We start from the raw sequence: 25,944 nt of genomic DNA, 5'->3' as shown, positions 1-25,944 counted from the left end.
CTGCCTGTCAGTCCTGCGGGTCTGTGGGAAGTGCTTATAAACTCTAATTTTACGACCTCTCTCGGTGCATGAGACTTGGGGTGTGCAATATGGACCCAGGTAGTGTAGATCCTGGCACTGCATCTGGGGAATTGGAAGGCAGCCTGCCAACTTCTCCTTCCACCTTGTCTTGATTCCCTTCCCAGCACCTTGGGCGTTCAGGTAGTTTCCCACTCAGCCTCCCAAACCCATACTGTGGGCCTCAGCGTCCCGAGGCTGGACTCACCTGACCTCCACAGCATCCTCCATCACTGTCATGTCTGTCTTACACTTTGCTGATGGGTTGATGGCCAGTTCAGCTGGTGGAATCACAAAGCTCTTGCTGAGCGGCAACCACATGCCCTCCCCGAGGGTGTAGGTGAATCTGCAGAGACACCCGACACCAGCTGGTTATGACTGGCGGGATCAGCACCCCACTGGAGGGCCTGGCACTCTACCTTCAGCTGCTTCCTTCTTAACCCTCGTAGTCCTCTCCAAAAAGGAGAGCTTATTGTCATTTTATGGATGAGATGATCGAGTCTGAGGCAGGCAGAGAGGCCTACCTCTGCTCACGTGTCCAGCCGGTTGGAGAACTGATGATGGCATCCACTTGCCCGCTGTTAAAAGTGTCTTTTTTTTTTTTTCTCCATATCATAAGCAATCAAGTTCCAGTTTCCTTCAGATTTGAAACTGGGCTTCCCCGATCTTAAGTCAGATATAATTGGAAGCATTTTAATTGGAAAGATGTACCGGCCTCCCACCATTCCCATCCCCCACGTTGCACACCCACAGTGGTAGCGACGGTTTCTCTCTGTGCCTGGAGGAGCCCTACCAAGGAAAAGAAAGGAGGAAAGCTCCCTTGTTCTGGCTTCTATGGGATGGGAGTGGAAATGACTGAAGCCAGGGGCCTCCCGGGAGGGGAGAAGGGGGTTGACGACGTAGCCCAGATGTACCCTCCACACTCCTACCCACACCCCTAGCTAACGCCTAACCCGCAGGAGACAGGGAAGATTTGTCTTCTCTCTTATAACAAGAGCTGAAAGGAATAAAGGAATCAATCAGCATTTCACGGGAGAGCTTAAGGAAACCATGAGAGATTATTTGTTTATTTATTCATTCATTTTATTTCAAAGGCATTCAAATCCTCTGTGTTCACAGTCAAAAATAGTCCCTGGAATAAAAGCCAGTGTGGGTGGGATAGCATGAGGCTGTGGCAGTCTGGCGTCCCCTTCCCGCTTAAAGTGCAGGGAGGAACAATGGAGGGGTGCGCGTACAATTAAACAATTAAACGGAACCGGCACCAGCTCCATTAGCAAGCTGGTCACAGAGCACCACTTCAGACTCCCTCTCCTTTCTCCTAACCTGCACACTCCCCTCTCCACTCCCCAGGTTGCCTGAGATGCTAGGAAACCAGACTGATGACATGAGATCTTTTATGAGACGTGTAGCCCTCTCCAGGACGCGGGCCACAGAGAGTCCCCACTGACCAAGGCTCATGAGTTATAAGCAGCCAAGTCCTGTGATTTTCATCTACTCCCTGAACAACAGACCTGGGTAACAGAGCAGCTGAAAGAAGAGAAAGCAGGCACCCAGGGGAGAGGCAAAACCACTGAGCAAGTGGGACGTGGCCAGGATTGGGGAGATTCCTCCCTCATTCCCAGCCGTACTCTCAGTCCCCTACTTCCTGGACCTGTGGGGCAAACCTCTGCATTAAGCAGCACTGAAATAGCAGAGATCCTTTTTGCTCTGAAGGAGGCACTCGACTCTCCCTGCCCACAGGAACAGGAGGCTAGGGTAGGGCTAGGTCTGTGCAGGAGGGGTCTCCACCAGGGGAGGGAGACCCATTACTAGGGGGACAGGAGAGGAAACCCACCACCCACTCTTCTGTGAAGCAGCTGGTGAAACTGAAGGCATGCCAGTTTCCACACACACACACACACAATCACCTGGCAAGATTAAGGAGCCAATTCAGGGCAGGTGATTGCCCCAAGGTGCCTGGAACCTGGGACTTAAGGAAGAACGTGGGTTGAAGGCAACAACATTTAAGTGAGTTTTCTAATGGGTGTTGTTAAGACAGGGAGACTCTAATAGGCAGGCTGAGGTGGGCACACCACTAATGTTATGCATAATACACTGTTTCAGAGAGGACATATGCAATATTGAATGGTACCAGGGAGAAGGAGGTTTATTTGGACATAGACAGGAGTTTTTGTTTTCTATTTCAGTTTTAAAATGACAAGTTTTGCATTCATGCAGAGCAACAGATCTGTGACCTGTAGCTTATAATTTCTGTAACAGATTTTAGAAGACGGTTGGCAATTCTAGCATATTTCTTTTGGGAGAGAGATCCATGTCCATCCATCTCACAGCTTTCCCTTCCTCCTCTGCATGCAGTAATCTTTCGAAAGGAAATGCAAACCACATCTTTCTCCAACTGACACTGTTTAAGGGCACCCAGACCCACAGAACACAGTCCACATCTCCGAAGATGTCACACTTCAGCTTCTTCTTTCACCAAGCCCTGCTTCAAACTCTGTGTTCCTACAATGCAATCTGACCGTCACTCCAAAAGTCGTCCTCGTTTTCTCGCCTCTTTGCCTTTGCTCTTAAAAGTCCTTCCTTCTGAATTTTCTTTCCTCTCTCCTTTGCCGCACTCCCACTCATTTTAAGACTCAGTTAAGGTCGCATCTCTCCCTGAAAGCCCTCCAGGGCCTTCATGCTCTTAGGCTGAGTAAGGGACCCTCTTCTGCATACGTGCACACGGTGCCTTGTCACCCCTGAGATGGTGATCTGCACTCATCTTTTCATGTGTCCACCACCATTCATAAGAATGTGCTCTCTTGGTAGGCAGAGGATGGTTCTTTGTCATCTTTGTATCCCCACTGCCAAACGTAATTTCTGACACAGGAATGTCACTCCGTAAATATTTACTGACTGCTCGACAAGGAGATTTAGCTATGCTCTTTAGTTCGAACAGGCTGCTAGGGGAGATAATCCCAATTTTCCAATTTAAAGATAGAAATGGTGGTGAAAATTATTCTTCATTTAAAACAGGATATGGGTTAACCTCTGGGTTTGAATACATTTGATGTTTGAGATGGATCTGGGTTTGATAGGATAAAGAACTTCCTCAGAGCACAGAAACTTCTGAAACATGACACTCTACCAAGTTAACAAGAAAACCTTCACCTTCTGGTAGGGTCGAGGTGAAGCCTTGTAGGGGAAGCAAAGTCAGGTGTGGGTAGAGACTAACCTTTATTGAGAACTTTCTAAAGGCGGGTGCTCTTAGAGTTGCTTCATTTATGCTCACAACAGCCCTCTGAGGTTAGTCATTTGGTTCCATTGTACCAAGCCATCAACCAACATTTTAAGAAGTTTTGCAACCTCCCCAAGGTCGCCTCTCCATAAGTGGGAAGGAGGGGGGTGGGTCTGATTCTCAGAGTGTTGCTCAGAGCCGCTTTCCAGCCCATGTTGGCTCATGCGTATGAAATTCTAAAGTTTTCTTTTATCTGCAAAATCTACTGAGTGACTCCAAAAACTAAATATAGAACAAACTGTCAGAGGAAAGCTGCGTCCTAAAATCTCATCTATCCCTCAACCATGCAGATTTGGCAGGAACAACTTCAAAAAGCCACCAAAGAGAAGTTGGGTGAATATCTGAAATGCTTTCCCAGGTTGGGCCTTCTCGCATGACAGCTGGTGGTGACCACTGCAGTTAATGGCTCAGCTGTGGGCTGAGTCCTGCACATGGCCCTTTTGAACTAGAGCTGGAAATTTCTGTCCAGAAGCAAGCGCTTGCCAGAAAGCACTGGACAGAAAAAGCCTGTGCTCTCATCGTGGCTTGGCATGAAAAAGAATGTGGGAAAACTGATAAATGGCTCTTAGCCTGGCATCTCCACCCTTTCCTAGAGCAAGTCATGCCAGAATGAGGTATTATTCCAAAGGATGCAGGTACGCACTCAGGAGGAAGGTCTCTGAGAGAAAACTTTGGTCTGTACTCACCCCTGCCACGAGAGGGCCTAGTGGAATGGAGTGATCCTAGCTACCACAGAAAGAACATCTTCAGTATCAGGCTGAGTTGGGTGAAGAGACTCATTCTGGAGATTCAGGGTTCCCTTGGACCCTTTGAGTCTAGCTTGGGCCCTTCCCAGGTTCTTTGGGATTACAGATTACCAAGGTTAGGTTAGGTATCAAGGTTTTCTCCTAATCTGGCTAGGAAATACCTGACATGATCATCTACAGTTATTTACTGAAGACCAACTATGTTTAAAATGGTATGTTAGATATTAAATATTTAAAACCATATAGGGTGTTTCCCCGCCCTTCAGGAAGACGACCATTTCACTGGAGAAGCAAATAGGCAAATTGAAAATCAACATGAAATAAATAATTGACAAATAAATATTAAAGCTAGTATATATACAAATTTGGAAGGAGGAAGTCATTGTGGATTGATGCAATGGATTGGAGAAGCTTCAGGCCAGTGTTTCCCAATCCTGGGTACAGATCAGAATTACTGTGGTGTTTTAAAAAACACTCATGCCCTGGTCCCACCTCCCAGAACTTTTGAATTAATTGGTTTATTCTGGGTAAGATCACTGGTAATTTTTTTTTTTTTTTTTGCCACACCAGATGGCATGTGGGATCCTAGCTCCCCGACCAGGGATTGAACTCATCGTGGCCCCTGCCTTGGAAGCCCAGAGTCTTATCCACTCACTGGGGATTCTCATGGAGGGCCATGGTTGGAGAACAATTCTTAGATGAGACTGTAAATTCCTTGCCGTCAGGGACTATCTTGGTCACATCTGTTTGGTCATATCTACATCATCTTGAACAGTACCTTGCAATAGGAGGTGCTCAACAGATGTTGAGTTTGGCTGAAACTGGGTCTAGACCATGGCAATGGGTAGTGTTTATAGTAGGAGAAGAACATGCATAGAGGAGGGAGTCTGAGCAGATGTGCAGAGTGGGAAATATGCACGTTGTCGGGGGCAGTGGATCAGTTAGACGGTAGACTTGACCATGAATGGAAGGTTCTACAGGAGAAGAGCAGCTTATTAAGAGGAAGTTGTACATTGACATTCAATTGTGGAAAGACTCGAATGTCAGAATTTAAATTTTATTCCACAGTCCAGGGAAATATGCAGTGGCTTGGAATTTATCAAGAATTCCACTCTAAATCATAAGTGAACAGAGTAGCAAGTAAGTAGTCATTTAGCTCCTTTAAGAAATTGCAGTCACTGACCAGGTCATAGAATTTTCCAGACTGGCCATTGGCAGTTGGCTTACTCAGATCACAGAAGGTTCTCATTAAAATTTTAAGTACCTGAAATAAGGAGGTCATGACCTGGTGTTTTCATCTGAGAGACTAGTTACTGTTATGTTAGGGACCAAAATGATTAAACACTTATTGATTAACCCACTGGCTTCTGAGATAGGTGACTGCATGGGTCCAACCACACATGTGATCCCCTCTGTAGTGACTGGGTATCACATCCAGTTGCTACTTAACAAACTTGAAAAGAACAAATGATGCTTGTGGGGATGGAAACACATTTTCTGAGTTGGTTCTACTCTAAAAGCAATTTCATTAAGGGCTTGGTTTTTCAAAGTGTTAGTTTCGGACCTTTAGGGGGCAGGGAACTTATCCATGTTAATAGAACCCCACCAGGCTCTCCATCTGCCTTATCTTTATCACCCTTCATAAGTTCCAACAGACCAGCAGCAGGAAAAAGGGAGAAAAAAGTTTGCCAAACAATACATCATTGTTGGAAAGTTTAAATGCCTGAGTCATAGTCTAAGGAATATAGCTAACACCTCTTGCACCACAAATCCTCAAAAGCAGCCTGTGGCCAATGTCATTAACATGACCCAGCCCATCCCCAGAGAGACATCGGGAGAGAAAAGGGCAAGGGAGGGCTCTGTGAGGAAGCGGCTCTGTGAATCTGCGCTCTAGCTAGGAGCGTGCCTTAGGAGAGCACGGCAGTGGCAGAGCCCAGTGCATCCAAGGCAGCAGGGAGGCGGAGAAGCTGAGGCAGAGAAGCCAGCTCGAGGAGGCAAATGCAGGAGCAAAATGAACACCAAGGCCAGGACTGGCTGACAGAGAGGGTCTGGGGAAAGGGTGTGGAAAGACGGCAGCGAACAGGCGAGACTCCTCACAGTGTACGAGTGCAGTGAACAAAATCCTTTGTTTTGAAGCAAGTTTTCCATTCGCTCACCATTCCTCCAGTATGGCTATGCAGTCGCTTAATGCCTCCTTTGACATCAAACACTCGGGAAGGACTATTTACTTCCTCTCCCAGAGGGCTTGCCTCATGAAGGGAGAGGTATTCGTGTCCATACCTCCTGCACAAGCACAATCTCTGGCACTTAGTGGGTACTCAGTTGATGCACGTTAAGTGAAAAATAGATTGACAGACTGAAGAAACGGATGATAAGATCTTAGCTTGGAAATAAACTTGTGTTCCAGCTAAGGTCTGGTGTGAATTAAACTTTATGAAAATCTCATAGTTCATTGCTGGCACCCAAATTCTTCCTCTGCTTGCTGACTTTTCTAATATGTACCATTCCCAGGTGTGTAGGTAGAAATTTGGGAGGGACTAGAAACATCCAATTGGTTCATCCAATTGGTGGTAGATTAAAGAAAATGATAATGAGGTATAGCTGAGAAAGGAGGGAGGCAGGGATGGGAGGGATTAATTTTGAACAACTTAAGTCTTTATGAGGAAGGTGCAAATTAGATGCAAAATGAAGAGGCAAAAACTAACATTAGTTGCTTGTTCTGTGCCAGGGGCTTTCCCTGCATTATCTCATATACTCCTCACAACAATAGAGCAAAAGGCATGTAATGAAGCTCTGTTTAACAAATGTGGAAACTGGGGGCTCCAAGAGGTTAAGTAAATGACTGGGGGTCACAGAGCAAGCAAGGAAGGAAGCCAGGACCCCAACAGAATCTGTCCGGCCTCAACATCCTCCATGATGTCACTGGATGAAGGAGGGCAAGCGCTGCTGTTACTAGGAGGGCAGAATGACTAAAAGTGTTCCCCATTTTATAAATTACCACTAGGAAAGAAAGTTCAGTGGGAAGTGGGACATGGGGCTTGCAGAGATATATAAGCAAGTCCCTAGACAACAACTTACCTGAATATTTTATCAGAAGGTTGTTCTCCCAAAACCAGGTCAAAGCCTCGCTGAAATATCGTATAAGGCCAAGGCCTGAAAGGAGAAATAGCATGCAATTAAAGTCAACCAACAAACACTCCCTGAATGTCTACTCTGTGCCAGTTACCATACCAGGTTCTGGAGACCCAAAGACAAAGAGGACACAGTCCCTCAAGAATCCCACTAAAGTGAGCTTACAAGACAAGGAATGCTAGAACCCAACCAAGAACAGGATCAATGCAAAAATCACTGACCCACTAGGAAACGTGGAGTTTAATAGACATGACAACTGGAACTCTGTACAGAGTAAAATTATAATAATGTCCGTAAGATGTTATGGAAAAACCCAAACGAACTTTTTGGCCAACCCAATAAGATTTAACAGACACTTAGCTTTGCTTCACTGAAGAAAGAGAAGCAGTATGATTTCTTGGAAAGATGAAGCCTCTGGAATCAGACAGTTCTGGGTTCCAACTCTGTTCTGCTGTTGAGCCAACTGTCTACCTTTGGGCAGATTATTTGCCTTGTTGAGTCTAATTTCATCACTTGTAAAAATAGATTTGCTAATAGCTGCTTCACAGACCACTGTGAAGATGAAGCAAACCCTTTAGGCCAAGGTCACAGTTCATGTGGGGTCCTCAACATGCCCCCTTTCCCTCAAAATGACATGAAGGTTCTGGGTCTTTGACAGCTTCCAGATAGTTTCAATCATTATAATGTCACTCATTCAATCAGAAACAATTGAAATGGTATTTTTGAATAAGACTTAAATATGGGTCTCTCTAGTGAGCATCTGGACGTCACATGTACTTGAAAGTAACAAGTCTATTCCTTTTCAGTAGTATATATCTCTTCACTAACCCAGATGTCCAACCCCAAAATTATTTACTCCTTCAAGCAAGACGTATAAAGCCCGGCCTTGTGCAGGTACTAGATATTGTGCACATGGGGTGAACTGGGCCCTAGCTCTCATGGAACATACAGTCTCCAGTATGACCCAGTCACACTAACCCAAGAGCCTAATTACTGAGGATGTTACTGTAGACATGCCTTTGGTTTTCAAGGACTACAAAAAGTCAGGAGAATAAATTGACATAATTATTTGGGACTAAATCTAATACTAGGAATTGACCCAGTGGTTGTCAATGAGGGTGGTGTCACCAATAGAGAGTATCTGGGGAAATTTAGGGCAGTTGCCCTTGAATGACACAATGATTGCAGGACATTACTGGCATTTAGAAGGCAGGTCTGGAAGGCTAGAATAGGGCAGTGCTCAGAATAGCCCTGCACAACAAAAAAATTCCCCCGTGTCCTGCAAACTTCTGAATGTCTTGCTGCACATTTATGTAGAAAAAAACCTGCTTATAATTATCTGAGCCTAGATGCTAACTCCATTTACATACAAGCGACAAAGCAGCTTGTACTGTTTTAATATAAGATGAATTGTCTAGGTGCATAACTACCATGTAAATTAAGAGAAGATTATACACTATTATTTAGAAATTTTACCAAGATTTGTTCATAATTTTGGAAAATCACATCATTGTCTACAATGCTGCTCACGGTCTTTGAATCACCAATACAGCATGTCTGTTTCAGTCTAATTTGCTCTTACATATATCGTGTACTGCATGTTACTTTACATATTATATTGCGGTGAATCTACATTAGTCGCAGATGTCTGTCAACTTTATTATTTCTTCCACTGTAATATTGCAGAGAATTTATACATTAAAATAGTTATATCATTATAAATTATATCTTAGCATTTCTCTTTTAATTACTATTAAGACATATATATATTTATTTGTGTGTATTTAGATTTTATTATATATGAATTTCATTTAAGGATTATAAAAAAGGTTAAGTTTATTTGTCATAAAATAGGGTGTTGGCTCTGATAGGGTTGAAAACCACCAACTTAACCCAACCAGCTAACCAATTAACTCCTTGAACCAGTTGGTAGTTCCAAGGGGAGGCCATTGGGACTCCATAAGGGAGTGGCTGGGATGAATACATTTCTTTTCTATGCTCACTATTTATAAACACTTTATTCCTGGAATTCAATTTAGAAATACCCTGAGGCAACTAGCATCGGCTCCAAAAAGTACCCAAACACTGTACTATGAATCACCCCTACATCAAATAAATAGCCCATGTGTTTTTCATGTTTGTTCTGTTCTGGGGTTTGAATCTGATTTTTTTTTTGCTGAACAGTGAGTGGTGGCTTGTGAGCAGCTAAAAAATATGTACTAATTCAAGAAAAAGACTAAAAATCAGGAGAAAAAAATATCTTGTCTGATCCTAGACACCTAGAGAGGGCAATAAAAAAAGAAAAGGGGGCTGCAACTTAATCTCTCTTTTGGGCAAAATGACATTTTATTTACTATCATTTTAATAATTTTAAATAACACACGTTTTGCCTTCAAGTCATCTCTAGTACTCAAAATGGGTGCAATGTGTAATTAGAGTTAATTCTTGGCGTGGTTCCTCGGTTGTTTGAAAATATATCTTGAGGAACCAAATTTTAGGACGAGCGTTGATTACAATGTGAACAATCAACTGCATAGAATAACATAAATAAACCTGTATTCAGGCCATAGGTAGTGAAATCAATAAGCCCAGAAACATTGACTAAGCAAGCACACGTTGACATGTTGCTAGGTAGTCACGTCAGAGACTTCCTGCTCTCGAGAGGCCTGAGTGTTAAGAAAGGCAGCTCACATGTGTGGTCTGGACTCTGCCCTGATCACTGACAGCCAGCAGGACCCAGTGGGTGGGACGTGGGTTCTGGAGCCAGCCTGACTATTCGAATTCCAGCTTAGCTAGCAATTGCTGTGGGACCTTGGGCAAGTCCCTTAATCATTCTGTGTCCCCATTTCCTCATCTGTGAAATGAGGCTGAGGGTAATAATTTTATCTACCTGGCAAGGTTGTTATAAGAAGGAACTAGTTACCATGGTTAAAGTGTTCAGAACAGTGCCTGACATTCAGTAAGTGCCATGTAAGCATTAGTTAAATAAGTTAAACGTACTAGTTGCCTGAATCCAATATAAATACTATAAAAAGGAGATTCCCAAATTTCTAATGAGGAAGAGGTGTCTTCCCCTAAGGTGCAAACACAATGCAACACCAGGCTTTAACTCAGATCGTAAATGTATCTGTGGCAGCTGGAGAGGAGATAACGATGAGTGTGGGAAGACTCGCACCTCCCACCGGGGCCCACTTCACAGGGTAGGGACGCTGCAGCACTGACATGAAATGCAGAGAGAGGGGAAGAGCACATTGTGAAATGGCAAAGGGGAAGGTGGAGAGTCTTCGAACTGCTTCGGCAAAGGAGGAAAAAAGAACTGACTTATTTCCTTCCCACAAGTCAGGGATGATGTGTCAGGGAGATGGGGATTCTTATTTGATTTATTTAGCAAATATTTATGGAGGGCCTATTGTGTGTGAACTGTGATACTAGGCAACAGGAGTCGGGATAAAGAGATTCTTGCTGTCGAAGGAATCTACAGTCTTTCTGAAGACACATACATATAGCAGACAAATAGCAGAGGATGAGTAAAAGGGAGGAGGAATGGGTTTGTCGGAGATAAGCTAAGTGGTCGTGGCAGTGGCAGATCACTCACCCTGGGCACCGGGAGGGCCGGGTGTTGGTGGCGCGTGGCAGCGTAGCAGAGGGGAGCCTGATGCAGGTGAGTGGAGAGGCCACAGGGGGCCACCTAGGAAAAGGCAGGGGCAAAGTGATGAAGAGCTGGACCTGAAAGTGCAGAAAATACTTGAAGCTGAGACCACCTGAAAGAGGAAGAGGCCTCTGCATTAGGGCTTTCTGGGTGTGAGTCCAAGTAAAAAAATTGAATTGGCCTCACCAAAAAGAGGCCCATTGTTGAGGATGTAGACCTATATCCAGGCTCAGATGGAAGCTGCCTTGGGGATGCCTGGCAACAGGGTCTAGATGCCCTTATGACTGTCCTCTCCTCTCTTGGCTCTATGTCTCACTCTACAGGACCATTTTTTCAAAATGTCTCATGCACGTGGTGGACACTTGGCCTCCCGCAGGCTCCAGCTGATGTCTTTACAGGCTCAGACCATAGAGAGACACTACCCCTCCTCATTAGGAAAAACTAATCCGTGGAAGAACTGCTTGATCTATCTTGGATCAGATGAGGAACCTGGACCAGTCTCTGGGACCCGGGAAGTAGAGGCATCTAAGTAGCTGGAACTCCCACTTGGTTTTCAGGACTAGAGTGGGGAGGAGGGTGAATGTCAAACAAAACAATCATTTCCACCTCAGCTTCCATCTGCTTGTGGTGGCAAGAGCATGGCCTCCATCAGGAGGGGGTGGCATTACCGAGCAGACTGTGCCAATGTTAGTTTTGTGGAAAGACCACCCATCGAGGAGCCCAAAAATGATAGTGTAGGCCAGATGCTGGGCAGGAGACTGAACACCGCAGCTGGAAGGAAACGTCAGTCTTTCGACTCCAACTTAGGTAATGTGGTCTTGAATATTCTCTGTCCTGCTCGGGCAACCCAGTCACATGTTGGTTTAGGAAAATTGGCATCAGAAGTCAGAATAGAGCTTGTTTGTTTGTTAATATCTTCAGTCTGACAAATCAACACCCTGAAGATTTTCCTCCTGTGTGGGCAGCAGATGGCCTAGATTCAGGGGCCTCACAGGCCAGCACCGGAACCATCTGGGATCCACTGCCTCGAGCAGGGACATAATCTGTGCCACAGAGGAGCCCCACTGTAACGGAAACACGGCAGCCGGCAGGACACACCTGCAAGTTGTGTTTGCTCAGAGCTATTAGTAATCTCTTATCTGCCTTTTCTTCTTTGCCCCTGTCTCACACAAGACCCTCAGCTTATGCAGAGTCTTCCTTAAGCACTGGCAATTTCTAAGCTTTCAGTTTCTCTCCTCAATTCTCGCTCCTTTTTCTCAAGACACATCAGCGGTCACAGTGTTGTTTCCTTTAGTTGTTGGGTTAGGCCAGAAGTTCGCTGTGGCCTTGGCTTGTCTTGATTTGACTGGTTGCTTGGGCATTCCTTCCACTGTGTAACCTAGACCCAACTGAGTGAGCGGAATCCTGCATGGCCAGCCTGATGGAATGATCCCTTCACACCAGCGCTCCCAGGGCAGAAAGGCACCCCTTCTGCTCTGGACGAGAGTATTTTAAAATCTGCTTTTTGATTAAATGCTTAGTCCCAGCTTTCCACCTAACAGTGGCACTTGGAAAGGGAACTCGGAAGTTTCTGGTCAGCATTGTCTGGTGATGGGCTTCCTTGTGGGGGACATAAGACTTATCACCTGGGGGTGAGTTGAGGAGGAAGAGATACAGATGATAGACAGATGACAGATAGATAGATAGACAGATAGATATAAAATAGGTGGGGGGATAGAGAGTGTGAGAGAGAATACATGTACCTATGTATGTATGTATGTATGCATGTATGTATGTGCAGACACAGTTCAGTGTAGGGAGAGAATGTTTCAGCTGGAGGCAATGATGAAAAAGGCATTTCATGATGGGCTTTCGGAAACTAGGAGCTTCTTCTGAACTCATATATTCTTCCACCCATCGCTAAAGAGATCATTATACAAATGAAAATAATTTGTCCATAGTTAAATGAAAGCACATCCTTTTAAGCTTGCTTCTGGCCACATTAGGCTAAGTTTCTGGTGGAAGCATTGTTCCAAAGTTTCCCCCCAGCTAGTCACAATACTTTGGGGTCCGGGTACAGGATGCCATATCCATATGCACTGTGAGAGCTTTTGAGCAAATGTTCCTTTTCTTAACTAGGTAAATGCATTTGCAAGGAGAGGGCAGTGAAACAAAGAGAGAATAGAGTTTCATTTTTAAAAAGCTTCTGAAAAAAGGTAGTTTGAGAGATATACAAGAGCAAAGGTAAAAGGAAAACTGGTAAAAATGACTTTTCCAGCTATGCAATTGGCTGAAACATTCCACACCTCAATTTACCCTAATGATAAAATGAGGAGATTATTATGTGCTACTGTCTTCACAGTCAGCACCAGTTCTGGGAGGAATAAGTACTGGAATGGCTGATCCCTAGACTGTCTGGTAAACCTGTGGCTTTATCAGAAGTTAAATGACAAGAATAATGATGTCCAAAGTTTCTATAGGACACTTTAGGGCCCGAAGGCCTTGGCAGATGTTGTTTCTTTACCTGGATTTTTTCCCTCTCATTTACTTATTTAATTTATACTGTTCGTTAATTCTGGACTAAAAATCACTTCCCAAAATAGACCTTCCCCTCCAGACTAGGTTACGTTCCCTTGTTATATAAAGCACCCTGCACTTTCCTTTATAGAATCTATAACTAATATGCTATATATTTAGTTAATATGTTCCCTTCATCATATATAAAGGACTTTGTCATCATCTTTGCCATATCCTCGCTGTCCAGCATAGAACCATCACATAGCAGGTACGCAGGAAAGAACTAGACCACACTGCAAATGAGGTTGAGGGTTGGACAGATCTGGATTTGAGTCCTGGGTGAGGCAGTCCATTGCCTGGTAAGTCCCTCAATTTCTTTCAGTGTCTTCATCTATAAAATGTGGTTAAAATAGTACCTAGAGTTAAGCAAGCAGGTATATACTTTACACAGTGCCTGCCACACAGAACAAACTCAGCAAATATTAGTATTGTCCATTATAATTAACATTCCCATTTGGTAAATAGAAATGCATTTCTGGGCTTCCCTGGTGGCGCAGTGGTTGAGAGTTCGCCTGCCGATGCAGGGAACACGGGTTCGTGCCCTGGTCCGGGAAGATACCACATGCCACGGAGCGGCTGGGCCCATGAGCCATGGCCGCTGAGCCTGCGCGTCCGGAGCCTGTGCTCCGCTAACGGGAGAGGCCACACAGTGAGAGGCCCGCATACTGCAAAAAAATAAAATAAAATAAAAGAAATGCATTTCTAACTTCACATTTTAAAACTAAATCGTGATGACAGGCTGTATTTTACAAACTTGTGTTATCTTTAAGCGTGTAAATCTCATGTAAAGAAAAATTAAATACTGGTGTGATTTTATTCATTATTTACTGTCTCTTAATGGGTAAACAAATTCATTTAGAAGTTTTTATGCAGAAAAGTAACATATTTGTCAGTAACTAGCAAAGCAGCCAGGAATGTGACTATGGAGCCAGACTCAGTAGGTTTAAAACCTGGCTCTGCCAATTACTAACCCCGTGTCCTTGGTTAAGGTCATTAATTCCTGCCATCAGACCATCCTATCCATTTCCTCCTTTTGCTCCAGTCATGCCAACACCACCCCACCCCCATCTACCCTCCACAGTTCAGAGCCTGGCTCACTTCATAATTTTTGGTGACTTCAGTAGCCACTAAGATGATCCTTTCAATTCTCAAACCATTCATTTCCTTGACTTTTCTCCTCAAATGATCCTGTCCCCACCCTCACTCCCATGCTCATAGACTAGATTACCAATATCTGCAACCCCTCCTTGGTCACAGTTTCAAGAATCCCAATATCTGACCGTCACCTCCTACCCTCCCAGTTCATTCCTCCTAAAGCCACAGAATATTTTCTATCCACCTGAGCCTTAAAATCCATTCATCCAACCACCGTTTTATCGACCCTCACCCACCTCACGCACCCGCTTCCCTCTTTACTCAAATTAAATTCTGTGATCCATTATTGTAATCACCCTTTCATGTAACCTCAACTCTCTTGCCCTTCATTGCTTCATCAAACTTGTCTGAAACACTCTTGACACTGGTTAAACTCGATGACCCCGTGGCTCCATTTCTGTGTTTGCACACATGAATGCCACTGGCAACCACACGGATTGGTCTCCCTTTAAATCCGACACCACTGACCTCAAGTGGGCTCTGCATACTGCCTACCAATCAGACTACATTTTCCTTGTCTGTTGTCTCTCCCACTCTCAAGATCATTATCTCATAGCTTCTTTCTCCTCACACCTCCAACACCTCCTCCCCAATCCTTGCCCTCAGCTAATGATCTGCTTCCTACGTAACTGAGAAAACAGAGGCAGTCAGATTAAAAGCTGTCCTCACAACATCCATCTTCCTACCTGCTCCTGTGCCCACTACTTGGCCCTCCTTCCAGTAATTAGGCAGGAACAGTTTGTGCTCCTGTCTGGAATACGTCCATTCTAACTCACACTTTGACAACTACAGGCAATGGGATATAAGGAGAGGAGCACTAGATGGAAGTTACAAGTTCAAATCCCCTTCTGCTATTATGACCTCAAGCAAGTAAGACTGCCTGAGAGCCTCTGTTGCTCCATATGCAGAATGGGAATCATGAGGTACAGCATACTCCACACAAACTTTACACTGCTGAACAAAGTGTGTATAAATAAATTTTAGATACTTCATAATCTTTGATTTTTCATTTTTTTAATCAACTTTATTTTTGCAGTTTTGCTCTATGTTTTGTGTTATGTGTGTACTTAACATGTTATCTTATTTAAAGATAGAACAGTGAAAAACTAACACAGTCCCTGTCTCTCTGTGGCTCAGTTTTCTCACCTATAAAATGGGATAATAATAGCACCCACCTCATCAACTACACAGGATTAAATGATCTAATATCTGCAAAAACTAATAACCTTGGATATAGTAAGTCCTGAATAAATTTGGTTGTTATTACACACATATTATTTGGAATGCTGGTTCTAAATCTTGAAAAGGGTTTTGCTCAAAGAAATTTTAGAAGTATATAAAATGATCTTGAAAATGACAGCAATAAACAAATGTTGTAACTTTTCCCCCCAAGTTTGGAATTCAGGGATACAACCTTGGCCCCCAAAAGTGGCAATGAAGACAAATACACACATTATGATGGTTAATTTTATGTGTCAACGTGACTGGGCCACAGGGTCAGTCTAGATATTTGGTCAAACATTATTCTGGGTATGTCTGTGAGGGTGTTTGAATGAGATTAAGATTTAGATTGGTAGACTGAGTAAAGCAGATTGCCCTCCCTAATGTGGGTGGGTCACACTCAATCAGTTGAAGACCTGAATAGAATAAGAAGGCTCACCCTCCCCTGAGTAAGAGAGAATTCTTCCTGCCTGATGGCCTTCAAACGGAGACATCCACGTTTTCTGCCTTTGGACTCAAACTTAAACACTGACTTTTCTTGGGTCTTGAGCCTGCCGGCCTTCAAACTGGAGCTACATCATCAATTCTCCTGGGTCTCAGGCCTCTGGACTCATACCCAACTACACAACTGGGTCTCCTGCTTGCTGACTGCAGATTTTGGGACTTGTCAGCTTCCATAATTGCATGAGCCAGTTCCTTAAAATACATCTTTCTTCATATTCTACATCTTATTGGTTTTGTTTCTCTGTAGAATGCTAATACACTTACGTATACACGTGTACATACAAATACAGAATACACACTTAACCTTTTTGTCAACACGAAGCATGTCATAGAATTAGAGCAGTGAGGAAGCATAGGTATGGAGCCCAGTTAGGCAGGACACATTGTTACCTTGATCCCTGTCACCTGTCTTATGGGCAGAAAGGATAAGTGCCTGCTTCAGTAGACTCAAGGGGCATCCTAGAAGGCAGAGTCCATCTGTCCTCAGATGGGACAGCTGGCCGAGGAACTTGCAGTTTCCCTGTGTATTCTGGGATCAAGGATTATATAAAGCAGAAAGAAGAAATCTTGAGTGGGTCAGAAAAAGCTGGAAAGAGTAGCTGCCATTCACTGACCATTGACCATGTTCCAGGCAGTCACATGCTCAGTGCCACACACACATTGGCACACCCTTTCACTACCACCTGGAGAGCCACACAGCTGTACAGTTATTATCCTCAGGTTGCAAAGGTAAACAAAGGTTCAGCATGGTTAAGTCAGTTGTCTAAGGTCACTCAACTGGCAAGGGCACTGGTGAGTACTATCATGGATCACAGAGCCCATACCTTGCCCTACACCTTGCCTCCCTACACCTTGTATTAAAGTCACCTGTTTATCTGTCTTCCTCTTTAAATGTCCTTGCACTGACACAGCTACTGAATCTACTTTATCCCTGCATCTCTCGTAAGTGTTATCTAGCAGAATGGTTCTCAAAGGTTGGGGTACATTAGATTCACACCACACATGGGCACAGTAGTTCTCAAACTTTAGTTGCTCTCATCCACCTATCTAGGGTGCAGCCAAGCATCAGTATTTTTTAAGTTAGGCAGCTGATTCTAAAGCTCACAATATGTTGAGAATTGCCAACCTAACATATGTCCATTCACACCCTCAGGCAATCTTTACGGGTGAGTTCGGTCTTCTATACAATATGATTGCCATAAAAATGGAAATTACAATCTAGCCTAAGGATTCACTGGAACCCGTTTTTTTTAATTTCTGAATAATAATGAGGGATGAAGCATATTGAGTTCCCTTCTGTCCCCTTTATTGATGAATTAAGATATCCCAAATTTCATTACAATTACATAAGATATGCATTTTTTTATTGTCAGTCATTTTGATTTTAGTGGATCATTTTCATTAAAACAGTATTATACAGAATTGAGATTTTCATGTTTATAAATGCGTCCACAGGTACAGATGTACCCCCATACATACATACATATATACGTACGAGTGTCTATGTACATGCCACACACACGCACGCACACACACACACACACACACACACACTCATTCACAAACTCACACACATTGCCATAGCTACTGCAACATTTCCTTTGGGGGCTGGGGGAGGGGTGGGCAGATGGCTGGTAGGACTCACAATTACTCTCTGCCACCTCTCTTAACCCCGTGGCAGCTGCTGTGGACACTGAAAGCAGTTGTGCAGAATAGCCAGTGACAGCAGGGTCCCTTGCAGACACCTCTGTGCCTTTAGTAGTTCATGTAAATCACCCCAGAAAAGCCTCACTGTGGCTCAGATTTTGTGGGTGGGCTCTGGAGTCACATCTCCCTTTGAGTCCAAGGTCTGGCTTTGAGTTCCTTGCCAGCTGTGTGAAACTGACCAGATATTTAACCTTTCCAAGTCTCTCTGTCTTTTCCTGTGAAACGGTGATAATAACAACTGCCTGTTACTTACAGGACGACAGAAGAATAAATGAATGAATAAATACAGTTCCAGGACAATGACTGACACACAGTTGTTACTTTCTAAATGTAAGTTTCCTTCCCCCATTTTTCTCTGGACTCTGCATCTAAAGGCTCAGTTGATTTTCACCCAGGGCTAATGCAGCCAAGGTCTCAAGTTCAATCCTCCTGAAAGCTTGTTAGTCTCACTTACTCCTGTCCATGGGCAAAGCCTGTACCAGGTATCCCTGGACACCCATCTTTGCTCACAAATGAACAGGACGCGAGCTTAGTGATGGATCTGTGCAAATCCATCCCTGCACAAGAAAAACAGCTCAACACCTATTCACTGCTGAGTGTGCCCTCCCCGTAAAAGGAGGGTGCAAACCTGGGACTCCCTCCTCCCCCACAGACGCACCCCCTCAATTCCAGCGAGAAGGTAGGAGAGTGAACAGTACTAACACAAGAGGAGAGTGACAGATGAGAGGCAGAGGATGTGCAGGAGAAGAGACAGCTTCCTCCATTTCTATGATTCTATGTGAGGGGAAATTGACAATGTAAATAAACCAGGGAACCAGGAGAGAATCACAATATCCACCAAGGACTTGTATTTAGTATGAGTGATTTTACCCTTTCCCCAAAGTCCTTTCCTATCTACTAAGTTGTTTCCATTCAACATGTTATTTAGCAAGTTCACTATTAATTCAATCCCTCATTCATTTATTTATTTACTTGAAAAATATTATTGCACTGCTAAACACTGTCAAGGGACACAGAAATGCCATCAAGGACTTCATTATTACACATTACACATTCTCTGCCATCAAGGACTTCATTAATGTAGTGAGTCATTCCTCAAGCAGTTATTCTGCACCTCTGATGAGCCAGATGCAGTGGAGAGTGCTGGGACACAGGGATGAAAGGCAGGTCCCTGTCTGGGATCATGGCCTAATGGCATAAGAATGATAAGTAAACAATTCATGGCATTTGGTTTGTCAGTTTTTATGATAAAGCAAGTAAGAACCATTATTTATTGTACATTTACTAGTAGTCAATGAGTCAAGTGTTTTACATTTATTATTTTACTTAGTTCTCATAAAAACCCTGAGGCGTAGGCATTATAGTATTCCCATTTGATAGATGGGGAGAGTGAGGCTTAGGAAAGTTAAATAACACTCGGCAGAGTCCAAGCTCCAGCCTAGCGCTCTCAGGCGCCAAAGCCCTTGCCACGACCTCAGTGAGTTATCATCCTCCCTGGTGCTGCAGAGGACAAAGGAGAGTCACTGAGTTGCACTGGGTGGAGGGGTTAATGAGATGAGGACACATCTGAACTCCAAGGCAGAGATGAGGAGGTAGGATGGAAAAGGCTGAGTTTTAACTGTGAGCATCTGGCGAGATGTGGAGTAGGTAGCTAGACAAGCAGGGCTGGTATTTTAAAAAGAGGGGAGTACACAGGGAGAATGGGAGTGAAAACAGAGGCCATGGGAGGAGGAGAGATAGTAATAACGGGACGGCTGATCAGTCATTTACTATCCCCCTTTACCTCTATTTCACAGATAAGATCACTGAAGCTCAGAGAGGTTACATTGCCAAAAATGACACAGAAGATAGATGAAGTATGATCACTCATTCATTCACTCATTCATCCGTTTATTCAGCACATATGTGCTCAGCAGGCAGAACGGTCAAGTTCTGTGTTCTGGGGATACAGAGGTGAACAAAAGCAAAGATGGTGAGAATCTGCGTCACGCGTTCATACTAATGAATATACGATCATTAGTGATGTGAGTGCTCCGAAGAAAGGATTGTGGTCCTTGGGTGTTTATGGTCAAGGAGAGCCTGTCTGAGAAGGTGAGGGTTAAGCCCTGGGTGAGGCGATCTTTACATACAAATCTGATCCTGTCATTCTCATCCTTTAAATTCCTGTCCTGCCCTCAAAGCTCCCCTGCATGACCTGATCCCTGCCTACCTCACCAACTTCATGCACAGCCTCTCTCCCTGCTTGCTGTGCCAGAGTCATGAGCCTGACAGTTCCTACAGGGGGCCAGGGCTTTTTGCTTCCCCAGGACCAACGAGGATATGCTAGCCCTACAAAGCCTTACTCCTCATTCTGATCTGGCTGGTGCTTTCTCATCTCTTAGTTTCAACTGAAACACAGCTTCAGAGACCTCAGATTTTAAGTTACCCATCTCCTCCCCTCACTTTAGTCACTCTTGGTTAACCCTCTCTTTTCCTTCCCTGGACTTTTCACAACATGTAAGTACTTTGTGATGTGTTTGTTTTCTTGTTTGTTCTAGTACCTTCCTCATTAGAGTGTTTACCCCTTGAGGGCAGGAGCCCTGTGAGTCGTTTCCTCATGGTATCTGCAACTCTTGGCAGAAACCAACACACAGTAAACCCTCAAGAAAAAAAACTTTAATGAATGATTTTGGTAATTATAAATAAGCAAGCGAGGGGCTTCCCTGGTGGCGCAGTGCTTGAGAGTCCGCCTGCGGATGCAGGAGACGCGGGTTCGTGCCCCGTTTCGGGAAGATCCCACATGCCGCGGAGCGGCTGGGCCCGTGAGCCATGGCCACTGAGCCTGCGCGTCCGGAGCCTGTGCTCCGCAAATGGGAGAGGCCACAACAGTGAGAGGCCCGCATAACGCAAGGAAAAAAAATAAATAAATAAATAAATAAATAAATAAATAAATAAGCAAGCGTGTGTGTGTGGGGGGAACGGGGGGCGTGTGTCTGTGTGTGGCAGAGAGGAATAGAAAGAGAGATTGCCAAGCTGAGTTTAAAGTTTCAAGGTAATAATTATAACACTAGCATCAAGTCTTCATGAAGAAATTAACTGACAGTAAAAGCAAAGATAAAATATGTTGATATTTTCCTTATGAAATTTAGGTAGTGAAAGTAAATGAGAAAAACCATAGGGAGAGATAATAGGGTCAAGGGATCATTTGACATTTGAATAAGGGATAGAAGGTGTCTGGGTATAATAGTATATGCAAGAAATAGTCATCTGGGGAGCAAGGCTGTCTAGAAAGTAAGAAGAGCTAGAATGATGAATTAAGGTGGGGAATTTAGCTTTGGCACTGAGAAGAACACATCCATTTCAAAGACAGGAGTGGGAGAGGGTAAAGACGAGGAGAGACTGAAAGTGAAATGGAAGGAAGGAAAGGGAGTCTGTGTCACACGGCTTAAGTTAGGGCTGAGGTTATGGGCTGAGGGCCAGGGGCCAGGACAGAAGTGGGTACTTGAGGAGAGTGAAAAGGTTTCTGGCCCATGGCAAGAGATGGGAAGGAAGATTGTGATGCTGCTGTGAGTCCCTGGTTGGAATTACAGAAGGAATACACATGAGCAGGTTTCTACGGGATTCTCCCTAGCTCTAGAAAGCCCCAGAGCAGCAGAGAAGCAAATGGAAAGCTCTTATAAAGGTTGGAAGGGGCCAGGGAGAAGTGGCAGAAAATAAAAAGGACAAGGATTTGGGGGTGACTAAGAATGTATTTTTATAAATGGCTTTGCACGGCATCCAGGCTGGCTGGAGCCAGGAAAGAGACAATGGATTTGATGGATCTTGAAAAATGAAGTCAAAGAGTGGGCCAAACAGTGGGGAGGCTGCAGTGGGGCAAAAGGAGAAGCTGGGAGGCTGTGGCGAGCTTCAGAGCTCAAAAGCTCCACGCCTGGATGCTTTTCAAATATAATGCCATCAAGGAGTGGCCTTGCTGGTAATCCCCTAACGTAGAGAAGAATTAGAAGAAACTGAGACGTCTGTTATAAGGACAATTAACATACATGTTTCTTTGTTCATGCAGTCAGCCAATTACTAAGAGTTTACTAGGTGTCAAATACCACACTCATCATTGGGGAAAGAAAGTCAAGTAAGACACAGCCCTTTTCCAAAAGGACCCACGGCCTAATGAAAGAACCAGATAAATCAATGGATTATTATCATACTTGGGTGATATGGGTGGAATTGTGTCCCCCACAAAAGTTATGTTAAAGCCCTAAGCCTCAGTTCTTCAAAATGTGACCTTATTTGGAAATCGGGTCCTTGCAGATGTAATTAGTTAACATGAGGTCATACTGGAGTAAAGTGGGTCCCTACTCCATTCAGATGGATGTTTTTATAAGAAGGAGACCCGGTAAAGACACAGACACACAGAGAAAACACCATGTAAAAGAGAGAAGCAGAGATTGGAGTGATGCAGTTGCACGTCAAGGAACATCTGTGGCTACAAGAAGCTGGAAGAGGCAAGCAAGGGATCTTCAGAGGGAGCATGCCCCTGCCAACACCTTGATTTCAGACTTCTGGCCTCCAGAACCATGAGACAATACATTTCTGCTGCTTTGAGCCACCCAGTTTGGGGCATTTTATATGGCGGCCCTAGGAAACACACACTTCTCTCAGTAAAATGTACTCAATGGAGGGATATTTGGGGTGTTACGGATCCACAGGGGAAAGGTATCCATACCTGGGGGCCAAAGAATGATTTGCAGAGAAGGTGGAAGAAACCCAATTTTGAAGGATCAATATGAATTGATTTGACAAAAATGTGGGGAAATGCAGTCCACAGGGAGACAAAATCCTGCCTTCAGTCACAGAGATGAGCACAGCAGGTGGGTCTCTTCCCCTGGAGCTCAGCAGCCAGGAGACAAGCACTGGAGATGAGGCCAGAGGTCAGGGCAGAACAGAGCCTGATAGGGAAGAATTTGGAATTTTATCCTGAAAGGTAACGGAGCGCTGCTGAAGGAATTTAAGCAGGAGAGGCAGGAAGAGTGGTTAGCAGGCTCAGGGAGTAATCCCCATGAGAAAAGAGAAGGGCCAGAATGAAGGAAGCAGTCAGAGGAGAGGGGACAGTTCTAAGTGAGATTAAGAAAACAGAAATTTGGGCTTCCCTGGTGGCGCAGTGGTTGAGAATCTGCCTGCCAATGCAGGGGACACGGGTTCGAGCCCTGGTCTGGGAAGATCCCACATGCCACGGAGCAACTGGGCCCGTAAGCCACAATTACTGAGCCTGCGCGTCTGGAGCCTGTGCTCCGCAACAAGAGAGACCACAATAGTGAGAGGCCCACACACCGCGATGAAGAGTGGCCCCCACTTGCCGCAACTAGAGAAAGCCCTCGCACAGAAACGAAGACCCAACACAGCCATAAATAAATAAATAATTTTAAAAAAGAAAAGAAAAGAATATAGAAATTACCAGGACACACAGAGTGATTGGGTGTGAGGATGAGGAAGAGAGAGGAAGTGAGAATGAAACCCAGATTTCTGGCTTCAGCAGCCAGGAGGTGGCAGCTCCATTCACTGTGCTGGGGCATCTAAAAGAGGAAAAAGTTTAAATTAAGAGCTCAGTTTGGGATACACTGACTTTGAATTGTTCAAGCTGGGTAGAAATGGGGTCCTGAGAGGCAAAAAGGTGAAGATCGGTCCTGTTTTGCTGTGCCAAATAAGAGTCTTGAGAAGTAGGAAGTTAGGAGGTAACTGGACGGTCAGGTCAGCAGAAGGATGGAAGAGGCCTGAGTGCACAGAATTCAGTTTCAGTTGAACCTTGAACAGCGTGGGTGTTAGGGATGCTGACACTGCCCCCGCTCCGGGCCCTCTGTATCTGTGGCTCCTCCATGAGCTGCATCGTACAGTACCGTGGTAACTACTATCGAAAAAAAATTGGGGTATAAATGGACGTGCACAGTTCAAACCTATGCTGTTCAAGAGTCCACTGTATAAAAGGACGTACAGTGCCCCAAAGAAGTGTGAGGCAGAGTCTCTGCAAATTTCCTTCTCCAGGGGGCTGGCCAATGCACAGAAAAGTCCTGTAAGTTACGTAGGGTTGGTTATTAATTGATTTCTGTGAGGAAGAAATAAAAGGAAGACAGAAAACAAGATTCCAAAGCCTTGGCTTTATCAACTGCACCTACTCTGGGACGTAACGAAGGCCATGCAAACCTCAGGGTGAATACTTCAATGATCCCACTCAGTGATTGTTGATCAGCCTACACCTAGCACAACAGTTGTTCTCAACCTTCAGTGTGCATCAGAACCCCTGGCGCTTGCCAAAATGCGAACTGCTGGACCACACCTCAGAGTTTCTGATTCAGTAGGGTGGGCTGGAGAATGCACATTTCTAACAAGTTCACAGGTGATACTGACGCTGCTGGTCTGGGAATCACATTTTGAAACCTTGTACTAGTGGTATGAACCCTCACTGGGCATCAAAATCACCTGGGAGCTTTTAAACTATACGGAGGTCAGGTTCAACCCCCTGAGATGTCTGATTTCATGGGTTTGATATGGGGCATGGCCATGGGTGTGTTTTAATAGACTCAACAAGATTCTAATGCGCAGCCTGGGTAAGAGAACAATAGTCCTGCTTTTTTCCTGACACAGAGATAGACACCCAGGCACACAGAGTTAGAAGACCTGGCCCAGGTCACAGGAGTTCATAGTCTAGAGGGAGAGGCATATACATGTACATTTTTATGTAATGTAAGAGAAGTGAGCAATGGAGGTTCAGAAAAGTACAATGCAAAGCTGAGGGGAAGAAGGGGGAAGCCACAGAGTTGATGACTGAGGTGGGACTTGGAAAGGGAGACTGGAGAAGAGAAGAGGTTTGACTTTCCAGGTAGGGCCACTGGGGAGGTCGAGGGCAGTGGTGATGCTGCAGTGGATGAAGCTGGGTGGTGACTGAGGGGGCGTTCCAGTGCAGGAAGGGGAGAGCGCCTAAGAACGTGGTTTCTTTGGATAATGCAAGTGGTTCAATGGGGCAGATGCACAAGGGCCACGGAAGTTAAAGCCTGGGATGAGGCTTTAACTGGGCTGGGCTGGTAGGTGGCAGGTCAGGAAGCGGCACGCATGCCAGGCTGAGGCTCTGGGTCGTCCAGGGTCATGGGGAGCGTCTGAAGAACTCCCTGCAGTGGCCCTGGCTTTCTCACTGGGCTCCCTTGCTGGGCTCATAGTTACGGCCTCCCACTGAAAATCATGACAACTGCTCAAATTTTCTTGTTATTTTTCATGTAAAAGACAGATAGGAAAAAAGCAATTCATCTCCTCAGTCTTGTTAGACTCGCAGTAGATTTCGATCCCCTTTACTTACCTATGGACCTATTTTTCCCAAGTGTTCTTTTACCCTGGTATATTTGTAAACACCATTTTTATTCCTCTTAATCCTTTTGCCAGCATTAACTCATTCTGTACTCACTGCCCTTATCTTTCCTATGAAGAATGTTCACAGACATGGTTAAAATTCACATTTTTTTTTTTTTCTTTGCTGTTCTCTCTCAAAACTTTTTCTGATTTGGGGTTTGAGGATGTTTTCTCTCACAGACCAGGTTTGCTGAAGGCAACTCACTCATCAGCTCAAGACGTTCTCTGCCTTTTGCACCTCAGTGCCCTTGTGCTGCACACACGGGCCTCTTTCTCTCTCTCTCAAAGCCTTCAAAGTATTCACTCTGACCTTGGCCTTGGGCATTGTGGTCAAGCAGCCTCAGGCCTCAGGACTCGCAAAAGGTTTCAGATCCCCATGGCTGTCCCTCCTGCATCTCCCACCCGCCTCAAATGCACTCCTACAAATGACAGCTGCTGGGCCTGCCACACTCAGATTGTGCTGCTGTAGAATGTTCCAGCTGGAACCTAATCCATACTGTCAAGCCCACTGCAAGTGGAGACTTCAGGAAGTCCGGTGATTGTAAGGGCCCAGTCAAGAGGCCAGATAGGAG

General features: G+C 44.7%; 1 protein-coding gene across 1 annotated transcript in view; it reads right to left on the bottom strand.

Annotated features, from left to right (window-relative positions):
* Window positions 1–25,944, bottom strand: part of ASTN1 (astrotactin 1) — a 343,770-nt gene that overhangs the window by 105,562 nt on the left and 212,264 nt on the right. Inside the window, exons 9-10 of the mRNA XM_007454743.1 lie at window positions 7,159–7,233; window positions 266–403 (exon numbers count right to left, since the gene is read on the bottom strand). Coding sequence (XP_007454805.1) covers window positions 266–403; window positions 7,159–7,233 — 213 coding nt within the window. The remainder of the gene's footprint in view (window positions 1–265; window positions 404–7,158; window positions 7,234–25,944) is intronic.

The sequence above is a fragment of the Lipotes vexillifer genome, unplaced genomic scaffold, assembly GCF_000442215.2.
Source record: "Lipotes vexillifer unplaced genomic scaffold, Lipotes_vexillifer_v1.1 scaffold220, whole genome shotgun sequence".
Classification (NCBI taxonomy): Eukaryota; Metazoa; Chordata; class Mammalia; order Artiodactyla; family Lipotidae; genus Lipotes; species Lipotes vexillifer.
Note: the sequence above shows the minus strand (reverse complement) of the source record. Positions and strands in the feature narration are given on the sequence as shown.